The 18,430-nt window shown below is 35.0% G+C and overlaps 1 protein-coding gene across 2 annotated transcripts in view; it reads right to left on the reverse strand.

The window, feature by feature from the left end:
* Nucleotides 1–18,430, reverse strand: part of CPS1 (carbamoyl-phosphate synthase 1) — a 144,656-nt gene that overhangs the window by 45,826 nt on the left and 80,400 nt on the right. For both annotated transcript variants that reach the window (XR_003793943.1, XM_029225263.1), the window contains exons 22-24: nt 2,671–2,812; nt 1,261–1,326; nt 748–811 (exon numbers count right to left, since the gene is read on the reverse strand). Coding sequence is in view for 1 of the 2 variants with exons in the window: in XM_029225263.1 (XP_029081096.1) it covers nt 748–811; nt 1,261–1,326; nt 2,671–2,812 (272 nt within the window). In the remaining variant the exon portion in view is untranslated. The remainder of the gene's footprint in view (nt 1–747; nt 812–1,260; nt 1,327–2,670; nt 2,813–18,430) is intronic.

Raw genomic sequence — 18,430 nt, forward strand, 5'->3', positions numbered from 1 at the left:
GCAAACTACCATATCCTAAAGCACTTAGTTAATTGTAAAAACTATAATAAACTACGCTTAAAGTAACAAAACAAGACCACATACACTTAAATCATATATTTCATCATTTCCATATTAGAACACCTTGCAGAGACAAAATGTTAGATATACTTATTAAGAAACATCATTGTCTATTTAAATATATACTTTGTAACTGTAATAGATCTTGATTCATTATTAAATATTCAGTTTTAAATGACTGGGAGAAATATAACAATTTCTCGTGAGAATGTTTTAATTAAATTATGTAATACTCTTCCTGTGCCCCAAAGAGAAGAGCTCTTTGCATCTAATGTCAACACAAGTCATATGTTAGGTCAGACAATGGGTCTACAAATATAATTACTGGCTGATGTATAAAGTTCTTGAGCAAATATAGATCTTTGTGAAAAACTATGCGGGAAGAGAAAAAGTCAAAGTGTAATTCATTCCCCAACCCCAGTAAGAGGCTCAATTTAGTTCATGAGGATGAAAATGATAAAGGGATGACACGATAAAATGAAAGAAGATGGCATCTGTGGTTGAGACCCACATTTGAGTCCTACTTCTACCACTTAATAGATGTATAAGTTGGGCTACATGTCTCTGAACCTCTGTTTCCTAATTTGTAAAATTTTTATTATGACAGCATTTGGTTTACATAGTTCTTAGAATGGAATTAACATGGATGAAACTGAAAAGGCCTTTGTAAATATGTTATCACTTTACCAATGTGATATGGACCACAGCCCAGTACCATCATTCCATGTTCATCAAAATTGATATCATGCTCCTGAGGGGAAAAAAAAGTTAAGATGTGGAAATTATTACATTATTCTTCCCTCTATTTAAACTGTGTCCTGTCTTTGAGTGTGTCTTTCCCGTCCTTCCCCTTGCTGATAAGCATCCTCTATTAGTCTTTGGGAACCCATAAGTATAAAATGTTATACAAGCCCTACTTATTCATTAAAAATTATTCAATATTTTTAATTAGATAGTCATGAGAAAACAGCATAATTGTATGATCATGTAACCACTGTCTTTATCTCTTCACTTGTTTGATTTCATCATCTTAGGGCAGTTCTTAAAAGATTGGGTACAGAAACATATCATCACATTCAACTCACATGATGTCACTGTTTATTACTAGATAACCAAAGACACACAAAACGTATATTCCCCCACGTGGACCATTTACTAAATCTAGAGCTTTCTGCATTATAGAAGTTTGGCAGTTCCTACCTGACCATTGTAGGTAACATAGAGGTAGTTTGTTACTGATGGGTATTCTGCAGCCAGTGTATCAATCTGCAAGATAAAATAAATACATACTTACATACATAGGGATTTTTACTCCCCTTATTATAATTATTTTTCAAGGATGCTGTGGACTTTTTTTTTTGTTCTGCATTCATATTCCTTTAACGTCCATTACTATCAAATATAAAGACAAGAAAAAGGTATGTACAATCCAATTGCTTTCTAATGCTAAAAGTGAGAGGGGAGAAAAAAATAATGACACAATTTAGCTATCACTTGGGCAATGAATGACAGACAATACGCATTCCAGAGCAACAGATCATTACATAGTACCTCTCAGGAACACAACAAGGTGGTCATGTAGTCAACTGGTTATCAGGAAAACTTACCCAACCAGCTGTCTAAAGCAACTGCAAATAAAACCTAAAATCAAAGCAAAATGACCTATATATAAGGATGTCTTTGGTTTGCAAATTAATGCATAGGATTTAAGTTACCTATGGCACTGAGCAATGGGATGACATAAATACCACAAAGCATGAGGAAGAAGGGAAGGGGACAAGATCTCATTGAACATATTTGGAAAGAGTAAATCAATTCAGCTCTCAAGGGCCAGGAGCTCAGCTTAGTGAGCAAGAATTTGGGGCCGACAGGGCAAACTAATGTAAGGCAAGTGAGAAGGAAGAAAGATAATAATTGCTGAGTAGAAAATATTCGGCATCAAGCCTGAGACCTAAGGTTATGTGTGTGTGCCCCCTGAGCACATGGGGAAAAGCCAATGATTTTAAAGGACAAAAACCTGCTGGTGGTACTTTAAGCCAAAGCATCTCTTCTACTAAAGACCCAAAAACAATCACAGCAGTACACCTATGAAAATTCTTGTGTGATTGTCATGAATACTAGGTGACCTCATTATGCCCAACCCTAACACAATGAATACTAAATGAACCATAATGATGGGGCACTTAAAATAAAGTATTACCCTGTGAAAAGTCAGTGCCAAAAGAGATGACTGTTCTTTTCAAGAGGGTCAGTCGCTACACTAGGGCATTTCAAGTCCTTCTATCATGCTAAGGATTTCTCTTACTACAGATATATTTGCACGTGGGTCAAAAAGTAGAGGAGAGGTCATTTTGATTTTTTTTTTCATTTAGGCCAAGAAAATCATGTACTCACTCTTCCCTTTATATCCCAGTGTCCCTTCATCCTTTCCCCTTTAAAGCATAAATCAATCCTGTGCTGAATAAAATAAGTGACGTCATGGGCATCAATTGAAAAAGTAAAATCACTTTCGAATTCCGCCCCTTTTTATTGAAAATGGCTCTATGAATTGGTGCCTACATTTCACCCAAGAAATCCTGGGAAGAAAGAAAAACTCCTTTTCTCCTTTACCTGTTTAACCCAAGGATGAATGTTTTTCTTTAACCTCAGCTCCCTTGTCTGCGCCTCAGTCAGCCCGAGGCATTTTGAAATCTGCTTGTCTGAGAACCCAATCTCCTTTGCCTTTTTCAGGGTTTCTTCTGTAATGGACTCACTAGAATTTAATGAAAAAGAGGATTCAAGTTTAGACCAAACACAATAAGAAGAAGTGAACTATTCACTTTCAAAATCACCAAAGGCTCCTTATTTTCCAACTTCAACATACTTAGGTCTCCTGCCTTTTAAAAATACACGAATAACCAACTAAATGGTCTAGCCTCTAGGAAGTCTGCTATTTGCAATACTGACTTTCTCAAACATGTGGTTTCCCACTTTCACACCCTATGCACCCTCTTCTCTTCTTAATTCCTGAAAAGTGACTTCTGCACCAAGTGTCCTAATGAATTTGCTCTTTCAAAAATAATCAGAACCTCTTAAATCCAGGAGTCTTTCTTAATTTTCATTTTCTCAGTTTTTCAGCATATGTCCCTTTTGATGTTCCATTCTTTAAAAAGATATTTTTCTCTGGCAATAAGTTGCTTCTCACCCTACTTTATTACAACAATAATTTACTGTTTTTTTTCTCCAAGGCTCTATCCTCTGTTTCCTGCTTACATCTGGCTACTTTCTCTCCCTTCCTAAATTTAGTCACTGTCATTGGCTCATAATGACTAGTTATCCTACATAACTAGTTGATGATTCCCAAATCCGTAGCCCCTTCTCCAGTGTCTGACCTGTGTTCCAGGTCTTTATGGGCTTTGAGAATTTCTTCATCTGCACATCCCAACATGGCATCAGACTGGGTATCCTCTCCATAAACTGTCTCTATTTACTAATGTTACATATCTGTCTGTGTTGAGAAGATAGTTCTGTGATTTTATGATTATTTTCCACTGAAGCCAGATTTGTCTCCTCACTTTCCCCATGCTCATTTCCACAGTGTAGACACCACTCACGTTATTTCTCTCACCTGTAATGCCTTTGACATTCCTGTCACCCACCCATCTTCTCTCCAGCTTCCAGCTTCATAGGTCAGCTAAAGCCAGGGCTCATCCTCAAAGCCTTCTTAGTCTGCCCTAACCCACACACATCTTCCTGGGTTCTTAACTGACTCTTTTACAGGAGCTAGGGGCATAGTTGGAATTATACTGTTTAGCATGTATCATTTCCTGATATTTTTAATGTTTGTTGGCTTTTATTCAGCAGCCAGACATTTTTCCTGCTAGATTCAAGTTCCATGAGGGCAAAGAATACGTTTGGCTCATTTACTAGATTTTTCCCAAAGCTTAGCTCACTGTCTGGCTCACAGACAGCATTCAATAAATATTTATTACATGAATGAAGGAAACTGTAACCCTAGAGTTTTTTTACTTTATAGAAAAGACAAAGAAGTTATTGAAATCAGTTTATAACTAGAATTCAAAATGTACACAAAATAATTTGCAAAGGGTCAAGTTACAGAAGAATTAAATACTACTATAAAAGCATCTCTAACCAAATAGCTGTGGCCAACCTGTTTCAAGCAATAGTCAATATGATAAAATTCAGTTATAACAGTTTGATAGTTAATACAATGAAATTAAAATATAACAGTGTGTTGCCAGATATCTAATAATAAATAAAACATTTTCATTGAAATTCTGCTAATAGAATGCAGTTGAATTAAACCTACTGCATTTTGTTCATTCTATCCTTCAATCTTCTTAATTTAATTAACTCATATTCTGAGTTTACAGAAGAAGCAAGATGGTACATTTAATAGCTACTTCTCTGGCTTTTTTATATCAGTGTTAGTTTGGATTTCTGAAGCTACAGGTCTTCCTAATCAATTCACTTTCTCTACGGTACCTACTTTGTCTTGTCTCTCAAATCCATTATTTCTCCTAGTGAATTTAATTTCTTTTTTCCTATTCCCATTTTGATTTCTCAGTCTTCTCAAGTATTTGATAAGCATTCTCTCAGAATGATACATTTTCCTGTCAAATTCCTGAACACAGTCTATTAAGTATTATTGGTCACTTACTATGTGCCAAGCACTGTGCTACCTATCAAATATGGTAGCCACTAACCAAACATGACTATTTAAATTTAGATGCTAATTAGTTTAAAAGTTTTTAGATTATTCAGAGCCACACCTTCACTAGTCACATTTCAAGTGCTCAACAGCCATACAGACTAGTGGCTACTATATTGGACAGTGCAGATTATAGAATATTTTATCATCACAGAAATTTCTACTAGACAGTGCTGCTCAAGACGATACAAAACAGTATTTGAGGCAATGCAGTGATAGAGAGTGATCCAAACATTTTGTGAAGAGATAAGCTGTGTAGTGCAATGTGAGGTCAGAGAAAGGAGACAACAGTATGAGTGGTTGCACTTGCGAAATACTATGGCAGTAGAGGGATGAGAACAGAACCATCAAATAAGATGAGGTTTATACAGATGAAAGGAGTTGACAAGGCAAGGGCAACTGCATTCGCAGTAATGTGAGGAAGCAACAGGCATGGCAGGCATAGGAACATACTGAGGATTTGTAGTTGGAAAGAGTTAGTAGGACATTGTGGATGGTGAAGGTGGGGCAACACTCACTGTCATTTCCTTCATTAGTGCTTTAACATTTAGTGAACAAGTGCTCTGTGTATCAGAGCACTGTCCTACATATTTTGATGGAGAGATAAAATATCAAATCTCTACATTTAAGGAGATCAGAGTATATAAGAAGGCAAACAAATAGCCATTTCTCTGATAGCACAGTGAGAGGTGCTGTGAGGAAGTGCTCCCAGCTTCTACTGGGGAAGTCTGGAAAGGCTTTACCCAGCAGGTGACTGCTGAGCTTCTAAGCTTCTTGAAACACCCAAATTTATGGTGTTTGCCTTTAGTTTAGCAAAAAAAAAAAATGTTTGGGACAAAAGCAGAGGAAGGATTTGTTGTTGTTGTTGCTATTTGTTTTATAAAGGCATATTTCTACTCTCCTTGCCAACACTATACTCCTAAACCAATTGCTCATTTGCTTATGTGCAAGTGTGCATTCAGCCTCAAAGTGGAAGTGTTTGACAAATAAACAATTTTCCTAAATTAAAACTTTGGATGATGTATTTTTTTAATCATGAGTTTCCTGGATAGTTTCAAATCATGTTTACCTGTATGAGGAAAGGCTACACATTTTCTCTGTGATCTGCAATCTTATTACAAACACAGGTATGAGGCTTGAGTTAGGTGGAGAAACACTGTGCATACAACATTGAGCCAATTCTTACCTGTAGATGTTTTTAGCTACCTGCCGGAGCATTTTCCCATCATTGTGGGATGGCAGTAAAAGGAAAAACAAGCAAAAATAAATAGATTTTCAATAAGACATTTCTTTATTCTTGCAAAAAACTATCTGAGGCAAAACCTATATTATGTTTCTACATCAACAACCACACTAACTAAAATGACTAAATGCTAATGCTGAACAGCAATGGTCTGGACACACCTAAGAAGCATGCCTTGAAAAGAACAATCACACCTATAATTATGACTATGGACTAGCACAAATGCAAGTTCTTCAAGTCCAAAGAAAACCAGAAGTAACGTATTTATCTTTAACTCTTCTGGTGAGATTTTATTTTTTTGCTTTGAATGGTTTATTTTTTATTTCTTATTATATGGAGGATCAGTCAATTCTTCAAACGCTGCTATATTGCTTTAAATAAAAATTATAAATAATGGTATTAAACAAACAAAAAAAGAAACCATTTAGATTCCTCAAATTTCTGTTAGGGATGCAGTAAATTTGCATTTGTTTTGTCCACATTCAGCAATGCAGTCTTTTCTATTGCTGAAATATGCATAATTCCTCTTATTCTTTTCCACCAAAAGAGTCTAGTAGAGCATATAAAGACATCTCCAGCAAATATACACAGTCTTCCTCCTCCACCCACCAAATAAAATTGGACTCTTACCAGCAAACAAAAAAAAATAGAAAAAGGAAGGCTGATTGATAGAATTGGCCTTGTGCATACAAAAGTAAAGTGAATTAATTTTGTGCTCAGCTCTACGGCAAAGAAATAGCTAAGACTAACTCAATCATTATTGCTCCCCATAGCATCCCCACCTCAGAGAGTTTTCATTATTTAAAGGGGATGCTGAGAAAAGCAACAGTAACACAAAATAATGAATGACAGAGTTTCAGAATGGGGGTGAAAACTACTTCTCCATAGGCACCCGCTCAGGTGAGAGTTATAAAACAGATGCTTCAAGCTAGACCTACAAAGTGCATGTTTTAAGCTCACAAGCTGATTCTCAGAATATTTTCTTGGTGAGCCACAAACTGATTTAACTTTCACTCAATATTCAAATAACTAGATCAATAGCATGATATGATATTTAAACATCTTAAAATTAGGGTGTATTAAATTGGAATGGCATATGAATATATTCATGTTCATCTATTTCAACTTGAATGCAAATATTGGGTAGATATGTTCCTATGAAGTTCCAAGTAATATATCTTCTACAGTACTTCATTTATGGCTTCTCTGGTTATTAATTTCTACTCTTTAGACATGTTAATGAAATAGTGCAAAGCACTTTGCAATCCTCCTCCCTGAGAAAAGAGATGTTGATTCTGACCCACCATGGCAGTTACAAAGACACAGACAAGTTAGATTCCTTTCCACGTTGATCATAGTCCTAATTCTGCGTGTTACCCCTAACTCCAAGACAGGACGTAGGTAGCCGCTCTCCATTATTTCCCTCATTCACTCTCTCCACTGTTTCTGCGTAACACAAGGTTGGCTGGCATGTCATTACACACAGAAGAAAATTCACTTCATTCCCTACTTGTTCTGATACAAAATTTTATTCTGAGTTCCATTATAATAAAATAAGGGAAGAGACAGTTTGAAGACATGATTCATTAGCTTTGCGCCAGTGATTTAGATAAGGTTAAACCTCTTCAGAGTCAAATACAAGATGAATCATCTTAAATGAACATAAAGCTCATTTAACAATGTGATTTAGATATATGCTTCTCATCTTTATCTGCCCATATTGAGGTGCCCCCATTTTGTCTGCTAAAAGGAATTCCCACCAGAGTGAGGTTTTTTTTTATATCAAGCTAGGTAAAAGCTTGTTTTAGGGACAGGGCTATAATATTTCCATTTTTTTCAAGGGAAAATGAAAACCTTAATTTGGAACAAACTCAAAACAGAATAATTACTAAAAGAAAGATAAACACTGAATTTGTAATTCAAAACTGTTTTAGAATCCTCAATAGGAAATGCTCCATTTATATTATATTGTAAATTGAGGAAGCATTATACCAAGAGAGAAATGTGCTCAGTTGAATGGAACATATTGCACTAAAGAACACAGTGTTAAAATACGTATAATAAATAAATTACCCTTCTGTTATTCGATATGTATTTGAGTACACTAGTATGTTTATCCTTACTCCTTTGAACATGAACACATTAAATCCATATTTCAGAACCGTGTCCTCTAAAATATACTACGTATACAAATTTTCCTTCCCCTACCAGCTTTCCTTGCTTTCAGAGTTCAAGGGCAAACTCTTCGAAGGTTACACGTTCATCACTGCATAACAGATTCTAAACAATTAAACAAAGAAACCCAAATAGCTGTGAGCCTGGCCTTTTCATAATCTTCAGTTTCTCGCTACTTAGCAGCACCAAATGACAGTCTGAAATTTTAGAGGGGGAAAAACGTCTTAAAAATAGAAGATCAGACTTTTACATGCTCTGACGTCACCTTTTAACGGTTAGACAGGATGGCTCAGCTTCTACAGCGAGAAGTCTCTCATGTGTTCTCCCCGTTTTATAAACAATACAAGCCTCTCTCTTTCTCCTCGACTTCCGATGTAGATTTTGTTATTGTTTAAAATTCTACCCTACCCTGTCATCTCTGAAGATTCCGCCACTCACACTTAGTCTTCAATAATAAATGATAAAAGGAAATGGAATAAATTCCCCTTAATGAGGAAATTTTCACCTGGCACACAGGAGCTGGGGAAATCTCTTAACTGACTGGAGGAACGCCTGCAGCTTCGCAATTACCAGGGGAGCCCGCGTACTTCACTCGGTCCTCTCTTCCACTTGACTGGCTTTTATCTGATCCACCAACTCACAAGTAATACTAAACAAATTTCCCTCCAGATAGCACAAACTCTAATGTGAAAATGAGCACTCCACTTGGCCTACAATTATGGGATGGGCTTACAATTTTATTATTATTTTCTTTTAAAACATCCCCCAAAAGGCAGAAGCTAAGAAAAACACTAGGCCTGATGTTCAGTAATGACACCAGTTTTAATAAGGAAAGAGAACTGAGAAAGATGTATGTGCTCTGTTCCAAGACCCCTCACCAGCCTCTCCCCTGAGTTTTACAGGGCTTCACTGATTATTTTTGGCATTTCACGGGTTCAGGACCATGCCACAATCACAATAATGCAATCAAGTGGAGAAGTTGTCTTCTCATTTTTTCTGTCAAGGAGACGGGTTGTTACCTCTTTCCTTGAGAGAAATGAAAAAGACATTTTTCAAAAGCAGAAGCAGCATTTAGAAAAGCAAAGGATAAAACCCAGGAAATTGGTAAGTACTACTATTTTCTCTTAATTTTTGAGAGCACCATGCCTTATTTCTGTACAGCAATGAGGTTTTTGGAAGAGTTAAAGAAAACCTTGATCTTTATCTCTCATGTCTGGGACAAACAGTGATCCGATGTTCATGTGAAACCATGACAGTATGAGAAGTATTTATTAGGATCTGGGTCCACTTAGCACTATCACAATAATGCTATAAAATTGCAAGCGCTGATTTTCAAGGGATGACACGCTTAAAATTATACTTCACCTTAAAGGCTATTACAAACAACAAAATCAAAACTAGAAGAAAACCTTAGGAGAAATTGATACAGTAGATATTTTTAAGTAGGCAATTTTTAAATTCCTGAATCCTATGTTCATTTTTAACCAATCTTTAGTGATCCCAATAATCCAGAAATATTGTTATATAACTTTTAATCTGGTAAGCTCATTTATATACATCATTAATATATGATGATTATAACATCATAATTATATTCTATGAATACCAAGTAATGAAAATGGGGAAAATAACCTAATATAGGTTAGGTTAATCATAATTTTTGATCCTTAATAAAACACATTTTGTATCTCAGTGATCTCTAGTTGAGAATGCTGTGACTCTCTTTCTCTGCCCTTGATTGCTAACAATGAAAAACAAATGGAAACCACCTAATCACAGTAATAAGACTTGTCCATTAGTATATAAAAAAGTGTTCTGCTACATTCAAAAGAGCAGGCTTCTACTAAGAAAATAGCTTTCACCTGATCAGATTGAGCTAAAAGGCAAAGTCTATACTATGGAATATTGCTTCTGTTATTTCTGCTTAGAAAATGTATTTATAATTTAAAATACACTCAGTGTATTCTTTTTCAAAAATTAAGAGGATGTATTCAGTAAGCAAAATTCTGGATTTTTCCATGAATATAGGTTTGTTATACATCCAGAATTTAAATCCAGTGGATAAAAAGAAATATTGTATAAGGCCCCAGTAGAAAACTGACATTGAATGAGCATTCTTTGATGTCACAATAAGCTTATTTGGAAGTCCTATATTTTAAAACTTCTCCATCATCTTTGTTTAAAGCAAGTCACGTTTCCACAGAGTAGTTTTCCAAATACCACATATGTTGTCCAAGCAACAAATATATAACAAATGTGTAACTTTCTTTGACTTTTAGAAACTATTACTTAGAATCTTATTAAAATTATTTACTTAAGTGAAGCCTATCTACTGATAACTACTGCATAGATTTTTTTTTCTTGCTAAATATAACTTGTGTAGAAATAATTTTTCACCAAATTTTCCTAGTTCTTAAATGAGAAAATGTAAGCCTTTTCTAGAAAGGGGAAAAATAAGAAGCCATTTCTAGAAAAATTGTAGAATTAAATGTAGAAAAATGTAGATGTAGAAAAATTCTAGAATTAAATTCCTGGTGACATGTCACACTAGATCTATGATAATTTGAGGATTACTATGTACATGGAAGTCAAAAATCTTTATCACTGAGGGTTTTTCAGAAGAAGACATATAATACCCAGATAGCAAAAATTCTCATCTGTTTCATACTAAAAACTATATACTCAAGAACCGAGTGAGTAGCTCCCTCTTCAAGTTACCTAGAGCTAAGTATGGTCAATTAAACCAGACCATCTGCTAAAGATAGGTGGTAGGTAGGGTATGAGGCAGTATGGGCAATATCAACATAACCATGTGATGGCCATTATGTTATCATTACTATATTTACATAGGCAAATAGTGCCTAACTGCCTACTTCAACCTTAGATAGGCCAATATCACTGACTGAATCTAAAGTCAGGGAGGCAAGGCCACTGCCTCACTCCTCGAGATACACATCACCCACTTTAGCTCCCAGGGCACTAGCGGAGGTTATGCGCCCATAAAGGCATCTCAGGTATGAATGAGAAGGTGAAAAATCCTGAGGGCCAGTGAGTGGTTATCTAGCATCTGTAACTATAGCTCAGGCAGACTATTTTGTCTACATTTAATTTCCATTGTACACTTCAGGAGCTTTTAACTCACACCCGCATTAACATGGAAGTAAGGCATTTACATTTTATTTAAAGAAAAAAAATATGTACATGTATGTATGTGTGCATATATACACACACGTATATATACCGTCTCATAAATACAGAAAAATTTAAAAAGAAAATTCTTACGCTAGCTCTCCATTCTCTTGAAAATTCTGTTTACATCTCTTAAAGGTGACTCACCAAGGCTTTCTGCTTTCCAGGCCCCCGCGTTTTCCTCACAAGGGTTTAGAGAAGGGCACATCTCTTACAAGGCTTCTGCTCTAAGTGGGGTCAACAATTCAGGCAGGGAAACACGCAGCTCACAACTTGACAGCTAAGGAGGAGCTGATCTCCAGCTGTCTGATTTAAAAGTCATATCTCTACAAAGAAGCTTTTGAAAAGGGTTAGCGACTAGAACTGAAGGCAGAAGCCCTGGGCTAGATTTCTTGCTTTCCTCTGACTGGTGTGACATAAAATATGACACACACCTCTGTGTGACTCAGTTTCACCACCTACAAAGATAGAATAGTGATTATTTTCCACTTGTATTATAACAGAAATTCACCTTAAGGTCACCAGAGAAATACAAATCTCTGTATCATAAGTGTTATGATTATATATTTTTCACCTTAATCTTCTTTGCTGGTTAATTAAATCAGAGCCTGCACTACCATTGTACATATTTATGAATATTTCTCATAAAAAGTTTTCTAGAAATTTGCAATTTTGAAAACTTAGATAACTTTTAAAATCAAAACTAGGTAGGGACTTCCCTGGTGGTCCAGCGGTTAAGTCTGAACTTCCACTGCAGGGGGCGTGGGTTTGATCCCTGGTCGGGGAACCATGGCACAGACAAAAAACAAACAAACTGTGTAAATTTTGGCTTGTTCTCAACAGGCAATAGAGTTTACAATGTCCATGTAAGTATTATAGTGCTCCCAGTATATATAATTTCTATTTGACTGTAAAAAACAATTAGATATATCCCCTTTTATTAGAAAATAGTCATTCAGAGACTTCCTAGCTAATTAGTAAATATATAGTCACTTAAATAATGAAAACCTAGAGATGCTGATTTCCAGTGTCTTCCAACACAGAGTTTATATTCTGTTTATTTTATTTTATCTTTTGGCCACACTGTGCAGCATGTGAGACCTTATTTCCCCGACTAGGGATCGAACCCATGCCCCCTGCATTGGAAACACAGAGTCTTAACAACTAGAAAGTCCCCAGAGTTTATATTTTGGACTACAGATTTTCCAATTAATAATTTTGTGGGTCCCTTGAGCAACCAGGAATTGTAATATATTTTCCTCCACTCCAATCTCCCTTCTTTGGCATGACTGAAAAATTCTGATTTTTACTTTCTACTAAAAATATTTTTTATTAATTTAATGGGAATATTATCATACAAATATTATTGAGATTTTACTCTATGCAAGGTCAATTTCCAAGAAAATATATAGTATATAAAGAACTGAAAATCATTCTTATCTGTTTCAGAACTGACACTACTTTTTAGAATGGTGAAGTCCATTCTTCATTCACATAAATCAGCAGAAGCTTTTAAGAAAATCTTATAATAAAAGTATATTAAGACATGGTATTTGAAATTTGCCCTAATGGAATTTACAGATTAATTGGAGCATCCTCCTAGTATGTAGTAATTACAGAACAATGAGTGAAATTGTGTGGCTCCAACTATAACGTACATTGAGCAAATAGGTACAGAGTATTCACTTTAATTTCTGTTCACAACCTTTATTTCCTTATAGGAAGATTCTCATTTTTATGAAATACAGCATAAATATAACAAAATAATAGCAAACACGATTTGTCACTTCCTGAGTACAATTCATCCATTTACCTACTTCTTTCTCATTGCACGTTTGGTCCTTTTAGTCTAGCTCCTACTCTTTCCTCCCCATCAACAAATTTGGTGGACTTGCTCAATTCTCTCCCTCTCTGCTCTCCCTAAACCACGACATATTGCTGACAGTGTCTTCCTATTTATTTATGTATAATTCTCTCTTCCCTTGGTTCGCATGGCATAGAGATATATTGAAGGAAAGATGCTATCCTTGGATTCCAAAAGTCCTGAGCTCAGATCGTGGCTTCCGTGTGCACTTCCCCTGAAATCTTGAAAAATTTATTTAAATGTTCTGAGTCACTGTCTTGTTTATAAAATATGGGGTAGGGTTGCCTACCTTCTAAGAACTCTTAAACTGTGATTTATATGAGATAACTTAGTACACAAAGATCTTAGAGCTTCTTGGTCCATTAAAAGCATCCTGTCTTATGTATACCTAAGCATATACAAATCTTCAAAAATAGATTACAAACCCATTGAAGGCAACTAACAATACGATTTGGTCTAATAACAGCTCCTAATAAAGAGAAATGTCATCAAGTAAATAACCTATCATGCTGAGATCACAGATGTTGACATACGGATAATCTATTAAATCCTGGCTATTAACAGATACATACATACATACAAATTATGAGTATATGTTATTTTAAACCAACTTAAGATTTTTGGAACTATCGAACATATAAGAATCAATAAGCAGAAAATATATATTTATTTTATGAATGATGTGAACATCACTCTGAAAACATTTTAGGTGAAACATGCATCTTGCCCATGCCAGACTCAAGTTCTCTCTCACTCTTTCAAAATGCAAAATTATTTGTCAAAACTATGAAAGCAATGTTTAAATAATTAATTCAATGAGGGTTCTCAGAACATTAACTATTTGATGTAAAATTTTATTCACAATATACCTGATATAATAAATTATTAGTTAGAAAAATTCATAGAGGCTTGTCAAATCTGTGACATCGCCTAAAATATCACATGGAACATAAAAACAAATAAAAAATAAAATATATTTTTGGCATTAGTTCATGGGCATGGAAATTCCCACAGTAATGTTCCTCTTTTCCAGAAGAAATACTAACCTTTTTATGTAAGGTCCAATATTTAGTATTCGTGAAGAGGTTTATTAGATAAACGGTTTAGGGTATGAAGACAAACCATAGGATACTAATATGTAGTAACTAATAAAATTGTTTTCCTTTAGAGTCAATTACTTTATACATAATATATATTCATCTTAGAAGCATGGCTAACTAGTAAAATAAGAGAATATATATTTTTTAAACTAGGGTGAAACTGAGACTTAGAAATATAGTGTGAGTTGATAGTGAAGTCAGAGGACATAACCTATTTTCTGCAAATCAGATCAATGGGTTCCACTAAAGTGTCCAACCATCTCTATTCTCATTCTACATTCAAAATAATAAACACCCAAGCACTTAGTGTGTATATATATATACACACACATATATATACATTAGTGTGTGTGTATGTATGTATGTGTGTGTGTGTGTGTATATATATATGTTCATATATATATGAAGGTCCACAGACTGGGGTGGAGAAAACAACAAATGGTATCATAAGCATATATCATAGTAAAGGATCATAAAAATTATAACATGTGATTATACATTATATATAGTGAAATCTACATTTTTCTCTAAATTGCTTCTATATTAAATACCCTTTAAGGCTAAATGATTACTGTTAATTTTTTCTACCAAAAAGTATAAATTATCATTAGAAAGTAAAGTAATGATCCTTCTCTGTCTTAAGCTTAAGTTTTGGGTTTTTTTTAATTTTTATTGGCGTATAGCTGCTTTACAATGTTGTGTTAGTTTCTGCTGTACAGCAAAGTGAATCAGCTATACATATACATATAGCCACCCTTTTTTGGTTTCCTTCCAGTTAGGTCACCACAGATTATTGAGTACAGTTCCCTGTGCTAAACAATAGGTTCTCATTAGTTATCTGTTGTATACATAGTAGTTATGCCTAAGTTTTAATGACTTTTAGGTGACACTTTTCCCTAGAAAACTTCAATCAAATACAAGCACAAAACGTTCTTGTCTGGTTTTGCCACGCCTCCTGAACAAGTTAAATAAAAAGTCAATAGAAACTAACGTGTGTAGGAGAGGACATTCAAAGAGAGTGTTCCAGCTAAGGTGACACTTGCATTATTACATCTGCCAGAAGTTTGTGGCTGCAGGGAAATGGCCAACTTTACTGAGCTCAATTTAGCACTTGAATGCCCAAGTGGAACTCACCAGGCTTGCCCCAGATTGTTTTCCTAAGCTATAGGCACACCTATGACTTTTTAGCACTCACCAATGGATGTAGTTTATCACATTGAACATAGTGATGTTCAGATGAAAATTAGGCCCTTCAAAAGCACACTTTCCTCTTTTTTTACTACATTGTAGCAATAAGTGGCAGTGAAGGGGGAAGAGAATATTAATATTATCAGAATTAAAAGTTAAAAAAAACAACATATGAGCCTACAGAATAGTGGACAAAAGCAATTTCTGAATAACTTGCATATTAATCCATAGTAAATTAAATTTATATCAATCATTAATAGAGAAATAAATCCAAAACTTAGCCACATATATGGTGCCCCCAAACTTAGCCACATATATGGTGTAAACTGTATCACAGTGGTCATATCCCCTACTTTTGAACATCTAAAATGGATGAAAACAGAGTCCTTTTAAACAGTCAAGCATTATGTTGCTAACATAAATAGCAGCATTGTGCAAAAAAAAAAAAAAAAACACCAGAGAGCAAAATGGACCATACTGGGAAAATTGCCCAAACTGAATGAAATGCAAAAGAACAAGCAGTCATCATAACGGGTGGAAACTTTCCATTTGGTGATTTAACATGGTACAGCACAAGCAGTGGATGGCACCTTCTTTAAGCTAATCACTGAAAAAAGGATTCAAAACTTAATTCAACTTAGTTCCAGTCAGTAAAAGAGCAAAATTATACGACTTAGGCAGGTATAATAAAGTTCTTCAGCTACACATGTCAGTCAGAAATAGCAAAAGAAACTAAAAATTAAAATAAAGAAAAAAATGTAAAAAAGAGTTATAGGCAGGTGCTCAAAGCTGGTAATTAGCATATTCACATTTTTTCTTGCACATTCAGGTTGGTATTTTTTTTTAAGTATCATGACAGTCTTTCAATCTAAAATTGTTAATCCAACTTGATATTATAAATAAAAAGGTTTGGGGTGTAGTGTCTTTAAATAGTTCTTGCCCACAAAGAAGATTTACTACAGTTGACTAACTTCCTTACTTATAGTGAAAGGGGTTCAACTGTGATATTTTTGTATCTGTGCTTATCTATTTATTACTAATATTGTTGAAACCTTTATCAAATGTGCTAGTTCTATGATGATGGGACTATCATCGCTTTATTAAATACTGTCACTATGCTGGAAGTGTCTACTACATGTAGTCTGATTTCCTCCAGATGTTATATAATTCACCTTTCCACCTTTCCACATCCCTAAACATATATATATATATATATGTGTGTGTGTGTGTGTATGTGTGTGTGTGTGTGTGTGCGCATGCGTATAGGGTTTAAATATAAAACATCCTAGGCTCTGGAGTCCTGCTCAGGTTTGATCTCAATTCTGTCATTTATTAGCATGTGATATCAAGGACGTTGCTAAATATCTCAGAACCTCAGTTTACTACCTATAAAATTGGGATAATTACTGACTTTCTTAGGTTGTGGTAAGGATTAAATGAAATAATGCAATTAGAACAGTGCCTGATATGTAGTCAATAAATTCGTTGATCATTATCTTACACCTGGAAGGCGTTTGACGGAATCAAAATTCAAGTTTCTGTATTAACACATAGAGCTCTAAATCCATTCTTTTTTTACTTTAGAGAACCAGCTATATCAAGAGAACCTAGCTGATAAAGACATTTGACATATTTATCTGTTTGACATACACTACCTGTGCTTCTGTCCTCCAATCCAGTTTTATTTGCGTGACTAGAATTGAATCTGTCTATGGACTAATGGAGGAAAGGATTACAGGTCAGACTTCTGTAATTTTTAATAGATCAAAATAAATGCATTTTTCTTCTAGTGAAAATGCTATATGGGAGGAGCATTTTGTGTAAAAGAGTCAATGTTGGTAAGATGAGTGAGTATGGGGAAAAGAGATACACTAAAGTCTGGATAGCTTGGTAGTGAAGGCCAATGAAGAGAGCTTTTGAAAATGTTGTAATTACACCGAAAATTCTGACAAGCTCAATTTTCCTAAACTACTTGCAAAGTGATCTGGTAATGTGAGGTTAATAGATCAAACATATGAATCCCAATGCATATGCATAATAGGCATTGGAATCCTCCATGATACAACTCACATCACATTGAGTAAAGAGAAACTTTTCAAAACCTAAAGAAATCCAAAGTGAAATATGTTATCACTCTAGATCGATTCATTCCACTACACTAGCTTATAAATTTGGGGAACTGCCTAGGACAGTCAACTTTCCTAGCATGCCCTCGGGAAGCAATAAACAGTTTAAGAAGAAAAAGAGAAAGTCAGTGAACTGAAGTATAGAAGAGAAATTCTTTGCTGAAGCTGTCTGAATAATGATTAACACCTAAGTTGGTAAGAATGGCTATTGCTCTGGAAGTTTCCAGAGGGTTGCCATTGCTATGATCATGTATTGAAGATAACAAACTGAGTTCTGAGGGAAGCAAGCACTCAGAGCTGGGATGCTGAGGGATACTGAGTTGATTATTCTAACACCTGTCTAACTTGGCCCATCACCCTGAAGAAGACTGGGATTTCATACTTCATCCTCAACATGAAACATGTTTATCTCCACCCTTCAAGGAAGTAAGAAAACTGTAATTTCTACTTTCTCATAGACATGTAAAACTCATCCGTTATTTCCATAATGCTAACCTTGTTACAATCATTGTTTTTTTCTCTCTACTCCAGTCTGGACATTCACATATATACCTAATATGTGGGTATATTCTATTTGGAAGTCAAATTCTGGACTTCATTTCAGGTGACTATATATAGATACAAGTAATAGACTGCCACCAATCTAAGTGCTATTCTCATCTTCTGCTAGTGAATGTATTTATTGCATTTTAGAAGAATTTTAGCATGATTAACAACTGTAAAGTGGGAATTTTTGTTCATTATTATAACGGAGTGCTATTGATCTTTTGATAA

The sequence above is a fragment of the Monodon monoceros genome, unplaced genomic scaffold (assembly GCF_005190385.1).
Source record: "Monodon monoceros isolate NGI ecotype Baffin Bay Population unplaced genomic scaffold, NGI_Narwhal_1 Super_Scaffold_16, whole genome shotgun sequence".
NCBI lineage: Eukaryota > Metazoa > Chordata > Mammalia > Artiodactyla > Monodontidae > Monodon > Monodon monoceros.